This window comes from Gambusia affinis, linkage group LG10, assembly GCF_019740435.1.
Source record: "Gambusia affinis linkage group LG10, SWU_Gaff_1.0, whole genome shotgun sequence".
In the NCBI taxonomy this organism is placed as follows: Eukaryota; Metazoa; Chordata; class Actinopteri; order Cyprinodontiformes; family Poeciliidae; genus Gambusia; species Gambusia affinis.
This window is the reverse complement of record NC_057877.1, coordinates 22,554,475-22,574,849: the sequence shown is the minus strand read 5'-3', so window position 1 is coordinate 22,574,849 and position 20,375 is coordinate 22,554,475. Positions and strand designations below refer to the sequence as shown.

The 20,375-nt window shown below is 37.6% G+C and overlaps 1 protein-coding gene across 3 annotated transcripts in view; it reads left to right on the top strand.

Moving 5' to 3' along the window:
- homer3b (homer scaffold protein 3b) overlaps positions 1-20,375 on the top strand; it is a 51,918-nt gene that overhangs the window by 6,731 nt on the left and 24,812 nt on the right. For all 3 annotated transcript variants that reach the window (XM_044130445.1, XM_044130446.1, XM_044130444.1), the window contains 3 exons: positions 10,707-10,863; positions 12,988-13,119; positions 13,421-13,528. In XM_044130445.1, coding sequence (XP_043986380.1) covers positions 10,707-10,863; positions 12,988-13,119; positions 13,421-13,528 — 397 coding nt within the window. The remainder of the gene's footprint in view (positions 1-10,706; positions 10,864-12,987; positions 13,120-13,420; positions 13,529-20,375) is intronic.

Genomic DNA, 20,375 nt, shown 5'->3' with positions numbered 1-20,375 from the left:
TTAAATCGTGCTGTGTGAACTAGACCTAAAACTCACAATCTCTACTCCCCTCCTCTGTCTCGACCACTGCCGTAACGCTCTCGGACTCTCGTCGCTATGGTAACGTTTACACATCCCTTCAAAGTAAGATTCACAAAAACAAAAATTTTAACTCGGAGACGACAAAATCAATGGGAGCCCTGAGATTGTTTCTCTGCAACGAGACAATCCATCTGAGAGCGATGAGAGACAATGAAGTGTTGCTGATGCACAGGGTGCCTGGTCTCTAGTGGTGAAACAGTTTGAAGCTTCATTGCCTCATTAACAGCCGGTCACCACATCATGCAGAGCTTGGAATGAGGAAATCACCTACCGGGATAAATCCATTCTCCTGTCTCTTCTCTGGGCCTTTTCCCTTCGCAAAGAAACTTTCCAAAGACATCTGATCTGTTTCTTACTCATTTCGCTGCTTGTGGGCTCAATGTTGGCGCGCGAGACGTAACCGAGAGAATCAGTTAAAGGATTTTCAAAATAAAAGATCCTTCAGACCCAGATAAGCATAAAACGGAAATATTTAATTATTTCTTGTGCAGAGAAAGAAATGGCGAGCCGAACAAGATGGCCGCTCCCCTCCTTTGCTTCCGTTAAGTTGAAATAATCGTCAACTAATTTAGTAATTGAACTGGTGCATACAGACTCAAAAACGTACATTTGCTGAAAGAAAAACTTTCTCAAACCAGTAATTAAGTCAAATCTGTACAAAGTACATATATATTTTGTATTTAAGGTAAAAAAAAAACAAAAACCCTCTGTCTATAGATATGTTCCACCTAAAACTCATCAGGGGAAAGTTTTAGCTTCACCCGGTTCAAATTCTGTAAACAAAATCTCCTGTTAAGCACTTTTTACTATCTAATTATTAATAGGTTAATTCAAAGAATGACTACACTGCTTTAATGTTAAATCAAGCAGAAAGCATTGAGCTTTTCACATGGTAGTAGTATTTTTTTAGCTGGAGACTCATCTTAGCTACAAATCTTAAGGCGTTCACTAAAGGAATGCCATGTCACTGTGTTTTAGGCAATAAATGTTACTTATTTAACAAAGGAATTTAATTATTTCTGTCTTTTATGCATTTCTAATATTGCATAAAGGCTTTAGAGGGTAAAAGAAAAAGCTGCAGAATGTTCTATTTTCTTTATTTCGTTAATCATCAGAATAATCAATAAAATAATACATGACAACCATAACACATTGAAGAAAATTGATATAATCATTCACAACTTTTTCCTTCTGTTTGCTGATTGGCCAGGTTGAAATTCAACCAGAGAAATTGAGTTCAATGGGAGAAATCCCAGATGGAGCACTGAAGGTAGATGAAAATCGAGTGGAATGGTGTTGTAGAAGGAGAATGGCTACTGAAATGAGTCTTTGAGTTTTTAATCACACATTAGCAGCTGATTCACAGAATCTTCATATGTTGTAGAAAAACCCAGTTTAGATTTGGACAGAGCTGAATTAAATTGGCCAAGATGCCTAAGAAATGTGAGAAAAAGTCCTTCTCTACATTATCAAACTGAAATTCAGCTTCAACTTCATGTTGCTAAATGTTTTCTGGACCAGACAGAAAGAGCAGGATAGTAACTAATTACATTTACTCAATTACATTTACTTGAGTAATTTCTTTTTCAAAATTGGGCCTTTTATGAGTATTTTTACTATGCTGTACTTTTTTGAGTAATTTTATAATTTTATTTATTATATTGCTACTCTTACTTGAGTAAAGTTTCTGGATTCTCTACGTACTAAATGTAAACATGTTTTAACCAAAAAGTCACCAAAAACAAACAGTTTTTGTTAAAGTTTCATAAGTTTTATACTGAAAGAAATTTATTTATTTTTTTAAATTCTCCCTGGTTTTGTTATGTTTTGTTACTTATATGAAATATTGTCATTTTGGTCCTTAAAATACCAACGCTTCCACTTAAATGTATGTTTTGGCCTGTCTGATGATGTAATTTTTAAATATTAAATGACTGATTTTTACAGTTTTTGGGTGCTCTTCCCACCTCAACATACAGATAATAAAACACAACATGGGAAATGTTTTGTACTGAAGCTGGAAGTAAAGGAACAAGCAGAACTACTATTCTCTTTTCTATTTTATTAGTTTGGTTTTAGAAGCAGCAGCATTGCAGCAGGAACTCTCATAAATCTCTGAATCAAGCTGAAGTTTTATGACGTATTTTAACTAAGGGGGTGGTTTTAACTGAAGCAGCTGCTCTGTATGTGGGAGCTTTTGTAATTGCTGCTTAGGAGACCTGCTGATTTATCTGGAGAGGGTGCCAGACTTTGCCTTTTCTTGTGATTTCTCTTCATGTTCCCACCATAAAGCCGCAGAACAATGTGCAGATCAGCTCTCCCTCTCTGACCTTTTATGCAATAAATGCTTCATCTTTGTCACCTTCACAATCCACAACAGCAGCTAGTCATCAGTCAGACTCCTGCAAGCAAAGCTCACATTTTCAGGATTTCTCCACTTTTAGTCCAATCCTTCAAAGCATTCCTGACCATAGTTAGAGAATATCAGACATGGCTCGTGTCGGGTTCTGGTCTGTGCTGCCAATGCGATGACCTGCTGAGCAGCAGCGTGAGCTGGCGTTTTCCCTCGCTGTGCTATTTTAATCCGCCGCTGAAAGCAGGGCGTGTTGTGTTGCCCAACGGAGCCAGTAAGTGGACCCGGGGCTGCAGCCTGAAAGGTCGGAGGAAGTGGACCCTTAAAGGAGAAGTGGCGTCTGACGAGCAAAAGCGGAACGGTTTAAAAGAACAGCGGCCACACTCAGTCGCTTCTCTGAACACGCAGATGGTGGAAAATGATGCCTAGCCGAATGTGTTTGGACAGAATTTAGATTTTTTTTTTCTCTCTGAAAGATGCAGAAAGCGAGGTCTGCGTTTGTGATTCATGAGTTGAAACATGTTGGTTTTCCTTCATAATCGTTAAATAATTAGTCTGCTTTGACTTCCTGCAGCCTCTCGCCATCTGAGCACCATACTGTCTTAACTTCCCCACATTGTGACACTTTGAAACCACAAACTATTGAGATTTATGTAAGCCGGAAACAGTTCATCAGATTCATTGTGATTATTTGATTATTCCAGTAATCGTCAACTAATTTAGGAATCGATTAACAAAAGGCTGAACACATTCAGAGCAGGAGAAGAACTGATTCATCAAACTGAATCATCTGGATCTAAAAACTGGAAACTTCTCTCCTAAAATCCAAACCTTTTTCATGCACCTTTTTCTTTCTTTAGAAATGTTCTTATAAAAACTGTCTACTTATATTCACAGTGTACTCATTGCAGATCCGCAGCTTAAATCATTTGTGCTTCTCTGCACAGCATGCAGAATCGCACTTTCTCCAGTCTTTCTCAAGCTCTCGGTCCTCTTTGGCCATTTCAAGTGTGAACTTCAGTTTCAAGGTGCAATCGGTGCAATTTATGGCTCTCACTTTAAAATCTCCCTCTGCCTCCACGCTCTCTACGAGCTCACAAAGCCTTTAGGCCTCATTACTGGCAGTTTGACGTACATTTTCTCAATGAGTCGCTGATTGTGTTTGACGGCATGGCCAGACAGGAGAGAGCAGCTTTCTCACTGATTGGAGGAAGGGATGAAACTGTGTGTGTGTGTGTGTGTGTATCATGATACAACTAAATAGTGAATAAGAAGTACTTCTCAAATCCTGCGTGTATTATTTTTGCTTTGTTTGCAAGTTAAGGTCGGTGTGCTTATAATACAAACTAATTAAAATAATTCAACCAGAGTTTGGAAAAAACTTGTAAAATATTCCAGACACTAAAAATAAAACATTTCTTGTGCTGTATGTTGCTGCTGCTTTAGGAAACTTTTCCCGTTTCACTTCTAAATCGAGCTTTAATTAAGCCACATCCAACTGCATTCAAACTAGCTTCATTAGCATTAGCTTCATTAGCGTTAGCTTCATTAGCGTTAGCTTCTAGAGCAGTGCTCATAAAGTTGGAGGAAAGAAAAATAAAAAACAGACAAACATTGAATTCCATAAATTTGTTAATTTAAATTTTTTGTGATTTGTTATGAGATATGTTAAAATAATTTATTTAAATTTTATTTCTGATTCTCGTTTTCTGATTGGTTACCAGTCAAATTTATCAAGTTGCTTCGCTCCTTAAGCTAGCGTAGCGAGCAAGAAATGTAAAAAAAAACCAACATATAACTGTTGGAATACAATAAAATTTGATGTGATTAAAATAAAATCTTTTATATTTTCTTATGATCAAAAGAGGGGACTGTGATGAAAAATGTTACTATGTGGTAATAATATATTATCTAATAGTAAGATTTTCGGCTGTCTAAAACTCTGGCAGTATTTATGCAAACTGAATGCAGTGATTATTGAATAGTGAATAAAAAACATTGTAAAATTTGACGTTTCTTTACATGATTTGTAGGATTCTCTGTAAAGTGGACCCCCAGCCAGAGCTTGGTTCTCTTATGGTTTTTTTATTCATGGCCTGGAAAAATTTGGGACTTGTTCTGAGAGCGGCTCACCTTTGTGCCAGTAAATATAAGTCTATTAGTAAACTAAATATGTGTTATAAAAACTTCAGCAACCCCTTTGCTGAAAAGAGGCTCAATGTTTTCCCTCAAAGGTGTGAACTTGGTGACTGCTGTGTGTTTGAACTCACAATGAAACCCTAAAGACCTACCAAAATAACCTAGAATAAGTTATTTTCATTTTCCTAAGCAAATATTTAAGAAACTTGCATGTATTACCTCGTAATAAGACAAAAGAAGTGCTGAATTAAGGTATTTTTGGTGTGATGGAGTCGTATTCCAGAGCATAAAAATACAAACTTAAGTTGAAAAAATCTTTAGCTGGTAACAAATTATTTTTATTAAAGTCGGTTCAAAATTTAAACCATAGCGGTCTTTAATTTAATCCCTCCAGATTTAAAGAAATCCCATTTTGCCTACAGCCGAATAATCTTTAGTTGTATTTTTCTTATGGTTGCAGTTTCTACATGTCTAAGTAGCAACTTTTGCCTCTGCGGCTGCAGCTTTTCTCTCGGTGAGTTTTCTGAAATAAAGAGAAACATTTTTATTTATTTTTTTACTAAGCAGTAAGGAGCAGATGCATATCTGTGGAAAATGTTTCCTACTGTATCTGATGAGTTTGATATCAGACAGAAAACTTTCAGTCTGTTTTAGGGAGTGAAAGTTTCTGCATAAACGTTGTTTTGTTACTTGTGTAAATTATTGCTGAACTATGACACATTCAAGGATCAGAATATAAAATAATAAATGTCTATTCAAGCTGAAAACTGCTGAGAGATGAATTCCTGACAATTTGCCCATTCAGTGGCCACTTTATTTAAAATAAAAAGGCAAATGTTACCATTTAGCGTCAAACATTTAGTCTTTCAGGCTCGGCTGTCAACAGGCGTCGTGAAACAGGAAGTCGAATTAGAAGTTTATTGGTCAAAATGCAGTGATTGGTCAGAAAAGAAGGAAATACAGAAAACGTTAAGGGCAGATGTGCAGAAAAGTTGCAATGACTGCTGAAAATTGCAATTCATGCTGTCAAATTGATTGTATTTTCTTTTCTTAGTGGAGAAAGTTATATTTTAAAACTGAGCATGAGTGCAGAGGAAGTCTGTTAGAGTCTCCTTGTTCTGTAGGATCCTCAGCGTTCATGTCCAGCTTGTGCAGCGACATTTTTCTGCACATCAGAGAGAAATTTTCATCTGTAAAAAAAAACAAGGAAACGTGTGTATGCTCACCAGGAGGAAGAGGATGTTGGATTTCTCAGATCTGAGCTGCCTTCGATTTATCAGGAGGGAGGAATGCAGCTGATAGCCTTAGCGACTCTTGTGCTATCTGGCATCACTGAGCTCAGATCGACCTATTAAACTCTCCCTTCCTCTCACCTCGGCTGAACGGCGATAAAGATTTCACCAAGGCAAACTTTCAGGGGCTTTATTGAGGGAAAGAGCTGCTCTTACAGCAGCATACGGTGAATCAAAATTATGTTTCTGCAGATGTGAGAAGTCACGTGAAGAAACACAAATCATGTCTGGACTCGGCTCTGTTCCTCTCCAGACGTTTTCTGCTTGATTTCTTTTCTCTCTCTAATAAAGTAAAAATGCAGCAACTGTTTTCATTCAGATAAATAAATATATTTATTATAACAAGATACCACTTTAGTTTCTGGTTACTTTGAAAACTTTCGGCTGCGTATCTGATTTACTATCATTATGGAAGTGGCGAGTATCAGATGTTTAGTGAGGTGAAAACGTCGTATTTGGGCCTTTTGGACGCCATAAAAAAGTCTGATTTTATGGAATTTGAGTCGCATTTGCTTAAGACACTAAGTTGTTTGAATGCTGCTATAAAGACGTCAGCTTGTTTTTGTTTTAAATTGTTGGGATGAAAATGATTAATTGATTTTCCAGTCACTGGATAAATTACTTATTTCAGTGGCGTCCAAACTTTCTGCACCAGGGACCAAAATCACAAAGATAAACAAACTCAGCGGCCACATTTTTCCAATTAAAAATCCTAAGTAAATGTACTGTAAATCGCTAATAATTGTTATTTAATTGTACAATATATTCATAAAACAAAATAGAAAGTTTGCACTAAAACTTTTAGTTTATTTAAAAAAAAGGTGTAAAGGTTTCTAACTTTTCAGTTTGGTTTAGAAAATGTTTTATTCTAAACCTGGCAACAAAAATGAAAACTTTCTTCTAAAATTTTTCCTGTCTTCGGCCAAGTTTAACGACTCAAATCAGTTCAGTAAAAAGTCGCTGAATGTTTGTGGTCTGAGTTATGAAAACAAATAAAAAACAAGGCTGATAATAGAAAAAACTTTTTCTTTTTCTTAAATCTCAACCTAAAAACATAAAAATCAGCTTCATTTGCTGCAGGGTCAAATTTGAATCTTTCTTAATCTGGAATCAGGGCCAGAAAAACGTATCCAAGAGCCACAAGTGGCCCCCCGGCCACCCTTTGGACACCCCCAATTTATTATCCAGGATCCATGTTTTCTATGAATTCAAGGCAGAAAATGTTCAATCTTTGTTAATTTATTGCAGGCTAAATCATTAATGAGACATTCAACAACATTATTGTATCTTAATTATATGTTTTTTCTGATATCTTACAGCTGGATTTCGACCCTGTGCAGATTAAAGATAATTTCTGCACTAAATAAATCCTTAACTCACTCAAACTGTGTGTTGCATGATCAATCAAAACCCCAAATAAGTGACTAAAAGTCCAAAATGGACCTTTAACCAGAACTAAAGAGGTTTTTATTTCTTGAACTCTGAACTTTGGATGGTTAAAACTCCTCTTTGTTAGCAGCCTATCTCCGTCCAACCAGCCATGCTCTCACAGCATGTGATCTGTGGTAATTAGATAAAGTGTTTTTTGATAAAGTATAACTTTGTGGTGAGAGTAGACGCTCCTCCACTGGATTACTCCTGGATGTAGTCTGAGACACGCGGCTGTTCTCACCTCAGGAGAGCGTTAATCCAGCTTTAATCTGCTCATTTCATAAAACATCGCCGTGACGCTTCCTGTCTGAGCCGATTAGCCCGACGGGCTTTTCCACAGTGACGTCGCAGCCGGGCCAATTAATTTCTGCCAGGGTTGACGAGCCGTCAGTCATCGCTTCTCATTAACATGTGAATACGATAGGAGGGAAATCCTGGTTTACTCCTCTGATAATTATAGTTTTTTCCCCTGTTTATTCGCTTATTGTCAGCTTTATTTGTTACGCAGCCAGATGATTCGTTTAATTAAGTCTGATGAGGTGTTTCTGAGTTGCCGATTCATATCTGTTGTTTTGACATTCAGTTGAAATGCAGGTTGCTGTTGGAGGACACAGTGATTTTCTTTCCCAGTTTTACCAATAAATCACTAACTGAATCTTTGGATAATTTTATGGAATAGGTTTGGACAGAACGTTCTTATTAAAATGCCACATTTGGGTTCTGGTTCTGATAACGTCTTAAAAGGCAATAAGCTTTTAGTTTATTAACTCCTCTGGTTGCAAAAAGGCTTTTTATCCAGAGCAAAGATAAAAAACAAAAAAAAGCTTCTTTTATTTGCTTTTGTTCCTATTGTAACTGAGTATCTCTGCAACTGAAGGACACAGCAGCGTCAGTGATCTATCTGTGTGGCTCTGGGTGCAGTTTCAGTGAATTGTTGTCTCATATCGCTGTGGAGGTTGTTTTTCAGTATTGGTGATTTGGGTGTGATCATGCTGAGACTGGGCTGTAATGTTTCTGGGCACGGCGCGCGATAATACAACAGAGGAAGAGTATTAAAAACACATTTCAAGGTCCGACTGCATAAAAACACAATTCAGCTAGAAACAACAAACAGGACTTTAGAGAAGAACAGAGTAACACTGAATATTTTGCAATTTTTGTGTTTCTCAGCTGCTTTGCTGTTCAATATTAATACAGCTTCTCACTAAAAATGCCATCGTTAACGAGCTGCAGGATGCACAGTCAGTTTCAGGCTTTTCAGCTGTTGCCATGCTAATGTTTTGAATGTGTTGACCAGATCTGAAGACATTTAGCTTTATTTGTGACAAGAAATTTGAGCCTAAAAATAAAAATGTGACCTTCATTATTTTTATTGTTCTATGTTCCTTAAAATCAGTAATTAACCCAACAGATGTTATTGGACTGTGGGGGCTTAGGGTAGTACAGCCTGGAAAGGTGTGAAGATCCCCAAAGAAGAAAAGGTTATTCTTCATTTATTGTTATTAACATCTCCAAATGATGTGAATGTGGGCCCAACTGTGGTTCTGATAACTTATAGGGAACCTGCTGCTCAAAATTCACTTTTTAAAATACAATAAAATAGTTCTTTGTTCATTCCACAGTGAGGAAATTCACTTGTTACAGCAACACAGTAACAAAATATACTCCACTGAATATAAATCCATTTTAAAAACAATATAAAAAAGGTTTTTGTATTTTCATTTGGGTCTCTACTGCTTCTATAAACAGTCCATCCGCTAAAAATAAGTTAGTATTTCTTAGTGTCTGGAAAACAATCCGTTTCAAAAAGCTTCAGATTATTAAGTCACAACTGCCAGGCTCTGCCCCGTTACCTAGCAACCACATCAGAGTCCAGCCCCGTTACCTAGCAACCCAAGCTGAGCTCCAACATGTCTGGTTAGCTGATTTTACCTGCCTTTTTTCAACCATTCAGACTGTGCAGTGATAATATGGTAGACATTGATGAAGAAAATGGTTATGAGTTGTTTTATTCATTGTTCATAAATACCTGACATTTGTTGTTTAGTAGCATTGAGAATCATTTTAATATCTCCTCAGACAGTTTGGCGTTTTGTCATTTATTTCCTTTCGTTTTGTGATTGTTGGAGGACGTTAAATAAACTTGTATCTAAAGTTTTTCTGTGTTTCTTGTTTGTGGCCTTGCAGTCGCCCTCAACCTGAATAACACCGTCTAAATCAGCTTTCTCGGCTCTGTTGCTATTGTCTATTGTTAACTGTGGCAGAAACAATAACGACTATTGTTTGAATGCAAATGTTCAGTAATGCCTATGAAATCTGCCTGGAACGATTGCTCATCTAGGCGGTGCTGACCCATATAAATCGTATTTTCTCCTGCTCAGAGGAGGGCCGTTTCCTCCTCCCAGTTCACATTAGTGCCATAATGTTGGTGTATAGCTGCAGAAGAAGCGCCTCATTGCATGCATTGACATTGTGCAAACTCTATTAGCTGTGTGGTGTTGCATGAATTCACCATTGGGCCTCCTCTGGTCCATCAGTGTCCTGTATGTCTCTTGGTGCTGTCCGTCCCCACAGCCAGTGTTTGTAGTTTGTCTTACAAGAGAAGAATGACTAATTGGACTGCTGGGGGTTTGCAGATCTTCAGCCTCTCTGCACCCAAAACATTATTATATTGTCACAGTTTCACTGACCTCAGGGTCCTTGGAAAATAATAATGATATTGTGTTTTCTTTTAATGATGAGCTCTGATGTGTTGCCTTCTGGCTTTCAGCTGTGTGCTTAAGAGGTTGTTAAAGCATCAGAAATACGGCTTTTAATGCATCTCTAATTCATTTAAGTAAGTTTTTCCTTTAAATCTTGGTCTCAAATGGAAATAGCTTTCTCCGAAAATACAAACGTTTTAGTAAAACACACAATGTAAGATTTAGGTTTCGCATGTATATTAACATTTTAAGCAGAGAAGTACAGATTTCAATTTCTTGAACCTGGTGGAGCAAATATTAAATTATATATAAATATATCTATCTAGCTAACTATCTATCTATCTAGATAAATAGATTGACAGACAGACAGCCTAACATGCATCTAGACTTTAGCAGGGCAACTTGAATATACAACATAAAAAATAATAATAAGTCAGGGAAACACATGAAAGTGTGAATGTTTTCAGAAGCATTTTTTGGCTTCACCAAACCTAACGACTTATAAAACAGATTTAACTCAAAGCAATAAACAGATGATAATCCATAAACAGAAACAACGTCTGCTAGTATTGCTACTACTGGTACTATTACTAATACTGCTGCTACTACTACTACTACTCCTACTCCTACTACTACTACTGTTGCTGCTACTACTTTGTCTTCTGAAGCGTTCAGACTGACATTGTGCTCCTGTCTCGTTGTTTTCAGGGAGCAGCCCATGTTCAGCACCAGAGCTCATGTCTTCCAGATTGACCCGGCGACCAAACGTAACTGGTTGCCGGCCAGTAAACACGCCGTCACCGTGTCCTTCTTCTACGACGCCAGCCGCAACGTCTACCGCATCATCAGCGTGGGCGGGACGAAGGTGGGGAGCCCAGCTCATCGTCAGCACACAGCTGACACGCAGTTCATCAGGATTTATGTTTCTGTGGGAGTTTCATGGTGAATGTGGAAGGATAGCAGCTGTTACTTAATCTGATTTTATTTGTTTTTCCCTCTAAAGAAATTTACTAACTTCTTTCTCAAAAAAGCAGTTTTCTTGATGTAACATTTAGTGAAGATTAGGGATGATGTAAACATTTATTTTAGTAACTGAATCCCTCATTGATTTTTCTGATGGTTGAGTAATTGAATAAAAATATTCTCCTCTTCTGCAGGAGCTACTTTAGCTACATAAAAGAGAAAAAAACAATTCAGTTCCTTTGTTGAAATGAAAACATTTTAATGCTTAAAGCGCCATACGATTGAAATTTGAAGCATAAAAAACTTATGAGTAGAACAGATGAGGAGTAAATCATTTTGAAATTCAATAACTTTATTAATCCCAAAGGGAAATTAAATGTTGTAGCTCACAAATTCAGATTCTTCAAAGAGTTATTGAATATGGTGATGTCGTGTAGCAGTTTGTACTGCAGCGAATCTGAAGAAGCCTCTGACGGAAGTTAATTTTAAGTTAACTCTTAAGCATTAAAGATGAAAGTTAAATTAAGACATTAGCAAACTCTACCTTACATAATGCACTTTATGATCAGTCTCAGCTTTGAAAGGTGGAAAATTATTTTAGATGTTTTCCTTTTTTCAGGTCCTTACTCGTCCTCATCAGGAAGTACATGTAATATTTCCTGGTGTAGTGGATGTTTTCCTAGAGTTCAGATTGAACCCGGAACGTCCTTGAATCATTCAGTGAATCGTAACAACCCCAGTGAAGATGGTCTTAATTAGGAGAGCATCTGCTTGACTTTTATTTACCCTGCTCTGGTAAATGAAATATGATTCTTCAAATAAAGGAGGGTTTGGCTGCCATGGTTAATACGCTGCACATGTTGTCAGAATGATATTTTTAACCCATTTCTCTTGTTAGCGCAGAGTCCCGTGCGATAGCTTAAAGCACCCGGGACTTTAACAGAACGTCTTCATCTTGGGACAAAAAATGGAGAACACACAAGACAGTTGTGCCAGTTTTCCCCTCTGAGACTGGAGGCTTTTGGAGGAGAGACTAAAAGAAGCAAATCTGGCAACAAATGCTGAAACGATTGAATTCACTGGAGGGTTTTATAGAAACAACTCCACTTTAGCACATCAAACTTTTCCCTCTCTTTCTGCTTCCTGGTTGTTGGGAACTTGTTTCTGTTCGCGGCTCTTAAATTAGCTTGTTTATCTGAAAGGGAGCCTAAATAAAGGAACAATCACTAGTATTTGCTATGAACTGCAGCCGGTAACAGGAATCATCTTCTGCTTCTTCTGAGATCTTATCACCAGTGAAATAAATCATGTTTAAGATGCTTCCATGTGTTATTATTGGTTTTTAAACATGGCACAAGCAGCAGGGAACACATTAAGGATAACTACAGCCTTGGAGATTGTGAAGCCAAGTTCATTCAAGATTTCAGGGGAAACTTGCGAGGCGTGGATTGCAGCTGGTGCTTCAAAGGCCGCCAGTCACAGATGTTTCCAGACGTCATATTCTTAACCAGAGGCGGCGCCAGAAGCATCTTAGTGACCTAAACTGAAACATTTTCTCAGTTGATCCAAACCTTTCTGTTCAAATTAAAGTGAAAAATGTAATAATTTCAGAAACCAAGCAGTGTGAGCGTGTCATTTCTCCTCCTCGTGTGGCTCTTACAAAACCAAAAATAAATGTTTCAGATTGATAATTTTATGAGTTTTTCCTTTAACTTCTTATCTAAAATATGCAAAAGGCTTTTAAAAGTAAGTAGCTTCATTTTTTATTTTTTTAATAAAATATTCATTTCATTCTAAAATGTAAAAATATGAATAATTTTTAGTTTAGTTTGCCAGCTTTCATCAACGATAATTTTACGTTGTTCTTGTTTAGAAAATCATTAACAGTTTCAGACAGATGGGATTTCTGTCTCATTTTCTCTCTTTTTTTTAATGTTGCATCCTTTTATTTATCACGTAAAAACTACACAAATATTTTTCCTAATCTAGCGTTGATGTGTAAGTGTGTTTTTATTTTTTGTCCCAGGCCATCATCAACAGCACCATCACCCCCAACATGACGTTCACCAAAACGTCCCAGAAGTTCGGCCAGTGGGCCGACAGCCGGGCGAACACCGTCTACGGTCTGGGTTTCTCCACGGAGCAGCAGCTGCAGCAGGTACTGACGCAGCGCCGCTGCAGCGTAAATATGCTTTGTGTTTGCTCATCTTGTAGGAGTGTACAAACATATTCAGATGGCGTCTGAAACCTGACCTTTTCTTTTTGCTTCCTTTGCTGGCATTAATTTATATTCCACTTCTGACCTTTTTTGTTTTGCTCCCCCTTCAGAACTTGGATCTTAATCTGCATGATGCATAAGCTCAAATAGAGGACAGATACTGCATCGATACAGCGGTAAATTCATCCAATTTTAACGACTCAGAGTCTGAACTCTCCTTTTTCTCCTCCTCCACATGAAGTTTGCAGAGCAGTTTAAGGAGGTGAAGGAGGCGGCTCGTCTGGCCAGAGAGAAATCCCAGGAGAGGTTTGAACTGGCCAACCCCGGACTCAACATCGCAGCTCCTCAGGTAAAAGTTTTCCTCTTTCTGTGGCTCATTAGAGCTAAAATAGATGCACTGCACTCAGTTTATTCTAAGGAATTAAAGAGTTTCCCCCAGAAATCCATCAAAGTGGCTCCACTGTGTTAAAAAATGTGAAAACAGGAAACTTTGGGAATAAAACATCAACAGCAAATAAAATACAGCAGTTTTAAGTAAAGCTACTGTTTCTGTAGGCCGTGTTTGTATAATATAATCAAATGCATGTGGAATATGCATCTTTAGGACATCAGTCACATAAAGAAGAATGATTTGTATTGTTAACAGCAAATCGCATTTGCATTTATTCATACTTTCAAATTTATTGGTGCTTTCATTGAACAAACAGTGGAGCAAATAGTAAAACTAACAATAAAACTAACAGTTTCTGAGGTTTTTCATACATGATTAACTGGAATTTATCAAAATTGTTATAAGAAATTTATCACGATGAATGATAAACAATATGATAAATGCAAACCCTATCGTAAAGTTGTAGCTTTAGATGTACCCAATCAGAGAAAAATGACAGTATATAGATGTATTTTACTGAAATTTAAATGTTTATCTTACCTCTCTATCTTAAATGGTGACAGGAACATTCCAGCTGTGGACGATATGGACTTGCTGTTTTATCACAATATTTTGTGGTACTCTGATGAGAATGACAAACGTGACAAAAATAACTATTTATTACTTAGCTTTTAGGTAACAGTCTGGCTTTGATTGTGTATCACAGCAATTATTTCCTCACAAACACAAATACTGGTCTTGAAAAACATTCCCATGTGTAATACGCTTCTTCACGTTACATGAAGAAGAGCAATTTGTCTCATTAACTTACAAATCATATCTGCATTTATTCATTTTTTCACATTTATTGATGCTTTCATTGAGCAGACAGCGGAGAAAATAGTAAAACTAGCAATCCCGACAATGTTGACAGTTTTTGGGGGGTTTGATCATCATTGCGGAGCAACATTGGGGCCATAAAGTTTGTTTAAAAGATAAAAAGGTTTACACTTAAAAACGCAATCTGAAACTAAAAAAATATTCTAAAACATGTTCTGCTCTTTGTGTGGGAAATGTTTAAATGTTAAATCCTGAAATATAAGGTGCCATTGTTGTCAGTTGCTATGGGAACGGGTTGGAGTTGTGTTGTTCTTCAACGGTTTTTCTGCGCCATTTTCCCCTCTGCTGCGGCGCTCAGCACTAAATTAATAAAACCAACGTCTCCAGGTTTCATTTAGGTTCTACGGACGGCACGACCTCCAGCACTGTGCGCATGCGAGACATTTCCTGATTTAAACAATAACACACAGAGGGTCCTTACTACCTATTAAAGGTCAAAACTCACGTCTGGAATGTTCCTTTTTCACCAGCAGTGGTGGCCTGTTTCTCCTCCAGGCCTCCTGCTAACTTCCACTAACCTGCTGGTAACTGACACAGATACCAGCAGGACGTGGGTTACATCTGCAGGGCGACGGAGCGGAACAAGAAAACACCGGCTCCTCCTCCGTTAGAGCAGGAGTGTCCAAAGTGTGGCTCGAGGGCCACAAATGGCCCTCAGACTGATTTTGTGTGGCTCCGAAATGACTGAAATTATTTTGGTAACAATTTTTATCCCGATTACAAATTAAAAGTCTCCATTTGCATCTTTTGGGTCAAATTTATTACACAGGAAAATATGAAACACAATACAAAGTATTCATGTTTTTATAAACAAGACTTTTACTCAAAAGCTAAGTTTGCTGCACCCAAATCAGCTTTTATTCTTTCATAAACTTAGTTAAATATAGCAAACATTTTGAAACAAAGTGACCCAAATCCTGTTATTATTACTGAAAATACATTTATTCAATCAAGCCCAAAAGAAACTGAAAACTAGATGTCTTCTTTAAAACTGTTACAGTATTGTAGCAAAAAATGTTGGGAGTAATCTCAGAAAATTTGTAGAAAAACAAGGAAATTTGCTAGGAATTTTTAGATTAATAAAAGAAACTTTAAGCGAAAAACTTGGAAATTTCAGAATTTTCAAATGTCAAATTTTTGAAATGGAAAAAATGAAATGAAAAAAATTTTTATTTTCAAATCAATTTTCAAAGAAAATTACTTTTCCTTTGAAAGTTTCTCTAGAAAGTTTCTGAGATTAATCACAGAAATTTACACCTTTTTTCTATCTACAATACACCATCGTAAAAACCCCTTTCAGGTTTTGGATCTACAATAAATATCTGTTTTAGATTGTTTTTTTATTGACTTTTGAGTCAACAGTTCTGGCCATCCAAAGTTTAGACACCCGTGGTTTAGAGGAAGTATAAATCCTGTATAAACTACAGAGGTTTGGGTAGTTTGTGTGGCCGACTCCTGGTATTATTGGGTTGACTAAATATAATGAACTACTTTTCATTACAAGAACTTTCTTATCCTGACAGGCTTATTAAAAATAGAGACAGAAATTCAGGTTAGACTGAGAAGCACTGCATCACTGTCCACTGGTTTTATGTAGCGAGTTCTTCACAGGAGCTTTAATGGCGTCTATTTCTGCTCACTGGACTCATGATGGGAGCTCTGGTGTTGCTTAACGAGAAAATGTGCTTTAAAGTGCTGAGAATGAGTTTCCTCACTTTTAATTTCACAGTTTTTATAAACTTTATCCTTTTGTTTGTCCTGATTAACGCTGCTGATTCTGCTGAGAGAGATTCTTCATGAACGCAAAAAATTCACTTCTGAGGCTTTTTAAAGTGAAATGTGATGAAAGAGCAGCAGCTGGGGTTCTGATCAATAGATTAATGTATTAATCTATTGATTATTTATTAAACTATTGATTAATTTATTAATCTATTGATTAATATATTAATCTATTGATTAATTTATTAAACTATTGATTAATGTATTAATCTACTAATGAAATCTATGATTCAGACGACATTCATCCATCCACCTATGTGTTAATCCATCCATCCATCCATGTGTTCATCCATCCGTCTGTCCGTCCATCCATCCATGTGTTCATCCATCCGTCTGTCCGTCCATCCATCCATGTGTTAATCCGTCCATCCATCCATCCATCCATCTATCCATCTATATGTTAATCCATCCATCTATCCATCCATGTGTTCATCCATCCATCCATCAATGTGTTCATCTATCCGTCCATCCATCAGTCTTTTTGCTCTCTTAATCCCGTCCTGTCTCTCTGACCTCGGGGTCGTCATGGTAACATCCAGCACATTTATTTCTATTTGAAACTCACACAAACCCACCAGGGTTTAGATAAATCCCCGTCTGGTTGCTCCATTACTCCCTCATCGGTTAACTCCATTAAAAAGATTTCATGCATTACAGATGGAGATTGTTGGCAGTAAAAAATATCAGCACTGAAGGTGTGCTGACGGGCAGTAATGACGGAAACTGAAGAAAGTAGAATGAGGGATCAGGCGGACGGAGGTTAAAGAGGGAGCTGACTCATCTATAATTGAAAGGAATCTGGCTGCTACTGCAGGAGCAACGGGCAACTTTCATCCTGTCAACGTTGCTGGTTTCTTAGTAAACTTGATGACGTTCTAGTGAAGACAGAAACATTTTCTTCAAAATCAATCCACCTCCACAATGAGTAACACTTTATTTAAAGGGATTTGAATAAGACTGACGGGCTGCACAGTGGCGCAGTTGGTAGAGCTGATGCCTTGCAGAAAGAAGGTCCTGGTCTTTCTGCATGGAGTTTGCATGTTCTCCCTGTGCATGGTGGGTTCTCTCCGGGTTCTCCGGCTTCCTCGCACAGTCCAAAAACATGACTGTCAGGTTAATTGGTCTCTCTAAATTCTCCCTAAGTGTGAGTGTGTGTGTGAATGGTTGTGTGTCCTGTCTGTCTCTGTGTTGCCCTGCAACAGACTGGCGACCTGTCCAGGGTGAACCCCGCCTCTTGCACCAAATATCTCAGTGGAGAAATTTGGACTCCACTAGGGACAAGTGGAGTCCACCCATCTGAAAATGGATGGATGAATAAGACTGACATGACACTGTCATAAGCATGCAGGAGATTGAATGTTTGACTGTTTTATGAAGTGTCATTCAGTAAATGACACTTTTAAAGCAAAGTTGACACTTTCAATGGAAGTTTTTTTATTAAATAACACATTTGTTGACACATTTAATAGACTTTTGTGCAACTTTGCATTAAAAGTGTCATTATTTACCAAATGACAACGGTACTAAATATTCATGAAGGCTCCTACATGTGCTAGGCAGTGTAATGTCTGTCTTATGCACACCCCTTTGCATTATCACCCACTGGTGATAATAAGAAACAGAAAGATGATTTTCTGCAGAAGAATAAAACACACATTTCTTAGAAACGTCAGGAGGGCTGGGATTCACTATGCAAAATTGTAGCGATAAATTTCACATAAAAAGGTTTTGAAATCCCAGCGTTGCTGTGATTGTTTATTAGCTTCCTCTGCCAAGTATGAGTGTGTCTCCTTGGAGTCTCAACATGGATCCAAAACAGACGAGTGTTTTTCTTTTTGTGCCGCGGTTTGAGCGCTGTGTGTAAGTCTTAACAAAGAGCCACTCAGCAGGTCTGTGAAACTGCAGAGTCACGCTGCCAGCAGTGGCCTCGGCTCTGAAACACTCAGATAAGCGCTGATGGTTTGTCTCCGCTGTTTATTTAGCCCAGCCGAGAGAAAACTCTCCTGGATGCAGCGACACTCGAAGCATCAATACCGATAAGGTCAGCTGCTCGAGACAGCCAGAGCAGAAATGGAGCAATATTTTATCACAGTGTGTGACATTTAATGGCCACCGCGTGGCAATAATTGTTTTAAACTAAGCTAGTGCGTTTCCCAGGGCGCTGTTGCAGAAATGAGCTGCAGAGGAATAAATGAAAGCTTAGCAGGTTCAAGGTCAAAACATTTTCTTGCTGAGTTTTCATCTGCGATGCTCTATCACGTTAAAAAATAGGATATAACACTTTTATTGACGTTGCATTTAAACACAGTGAGAAACAGATAAAGTTTCCACATTAACAGCCCAGATGATGGATCTGTGCGGACTGCTCTAAATGGGTTTCCTGGAGAATAAGCCCGGCCTCAATCAATATTACTGATGACTTAATCTAATATGAGCACGGAGCGATGCAATAGATTGCTGTTGCTACTAATAATAAAGTTTGTACCATCTGGGTCACATTGTAACATAAGCAGGGTTCTGGTGTTGGAAGATAAAACTGTTATGAATGAAGCTATTTTTTACTAGAGATGGTCTTTCCATTTATCTGTGAGGTTGGTCGTGCTGATTCCAGTTTGATTGATTACTTTCTGTAAAGATTGTGACGCGTTAAAGGAAAAGAAATGGTGCAGGTTCATTATATGACGGAATTGCATGATTATTCCTGGTCTTTCTGCATGGAGTTTGCAGAAAGACTGCAAACTTTCTGCAGTCTTTCTGCAAACTCCATTGATGCATGAATCAGTCATTGATGCATTGATTCATGCATCAGTGTTTATGGCCCTAATTGATCTTTTGTTAACTTCAAAAATGTGCATCAAAGTTATTTGCTGCTGTTTTGTGCATTTATACAATGCAATTTATGCTTTTGAGGTCAAATTGGCTCAAATTCAACTTAGACATTTTCATCTTGGTTCAATCTTTCTACCTATTTTTTAATCACACACATGCAGACACACCCACACGCCTACTGCAATATCAGTCTTAGTGGCAAAAAAATAACCATAGTTAAACTTGGACTTATTCCTTCTTAGCTAACCTGTAAAAATAAAGTTTATGACATCAAATTTGGAAAAAGACAGAATATGTTTGGGTGTTTTTTACAGTTTGACAGTAAAAATGTACATTTTCAATAACCATAAAAACGTCACGTTTAAATCCTATTAAACCTCAGGATTTAGCTGCATGATTTGGCTCTTGTGCATTATTTAATCATTTCAAGCCTTCCTGAAAAACACCTGGATGAATGATATTAGCTTATGCTGAGACATGCTTGCAATGTTATGTAATATAAAGTATTTTGTGGCTTTTATGTTAAATTCCCTTCATTTCTTTTTACTGAAATCATATCATTCAAGCAGAACATTAATACATAATTTCTAATGTTATGGTAATATTGGAGACCAAATAGAAGAAAATAGATCCTCTTATAGCTTTTGGTTTTGCATTATTGTGTAAAAACCATGACAAATATAAATATTTATTTTCCTTCGTGAGAAACTAAAACAGGCCTTGAACAAACCCACCATGTTGAGACTGAAGTGGAGATGTTTTGCTACAATCTGCCGCGCTGTTGGCTAAAACTCCCCAGCATGTTGGTACAAGCATTTCATTCCAGCTGTCAAGCATTGACATAGAAATTAAGATTTCTTTTTGCACTCACTGGACTCTTAGATTGTTTTCCTGTCGTCTCTATTATGCAGAACACTTCAGTCATCCCTCATTTCTTAATATTTTGCTATCAAGCTGGTTTTGATCGGTGTCATTTGAATATTTATGAAGGTCTTTAAAGGTTCTTTGAACTTGCAGCTTTTTATCTTTGTTCAGATCTCAGGTATTGCAGCAGGTTTTCAGAGTGTTGACTGAGGAGTCGGGGCGTGACAAAAAACCCAACCAACCTTCCCACCTGAATCGAACTGCAGCGCAGAGAAAAACGCAGTAAAAATACAAGTAGAACCTCTAATGAACTGAAATAATTTCCCTCTTTCTTTTGACCAGGGTTCTGGTGTTGGCAGCACCAAAACAACAGTCGCTGTTATGAGTTGGATTGGGTTACTTTCAACTGCTCCTGCTGTGATGTAAACAAAAAAGTGTCAGATTCTTTATCTAA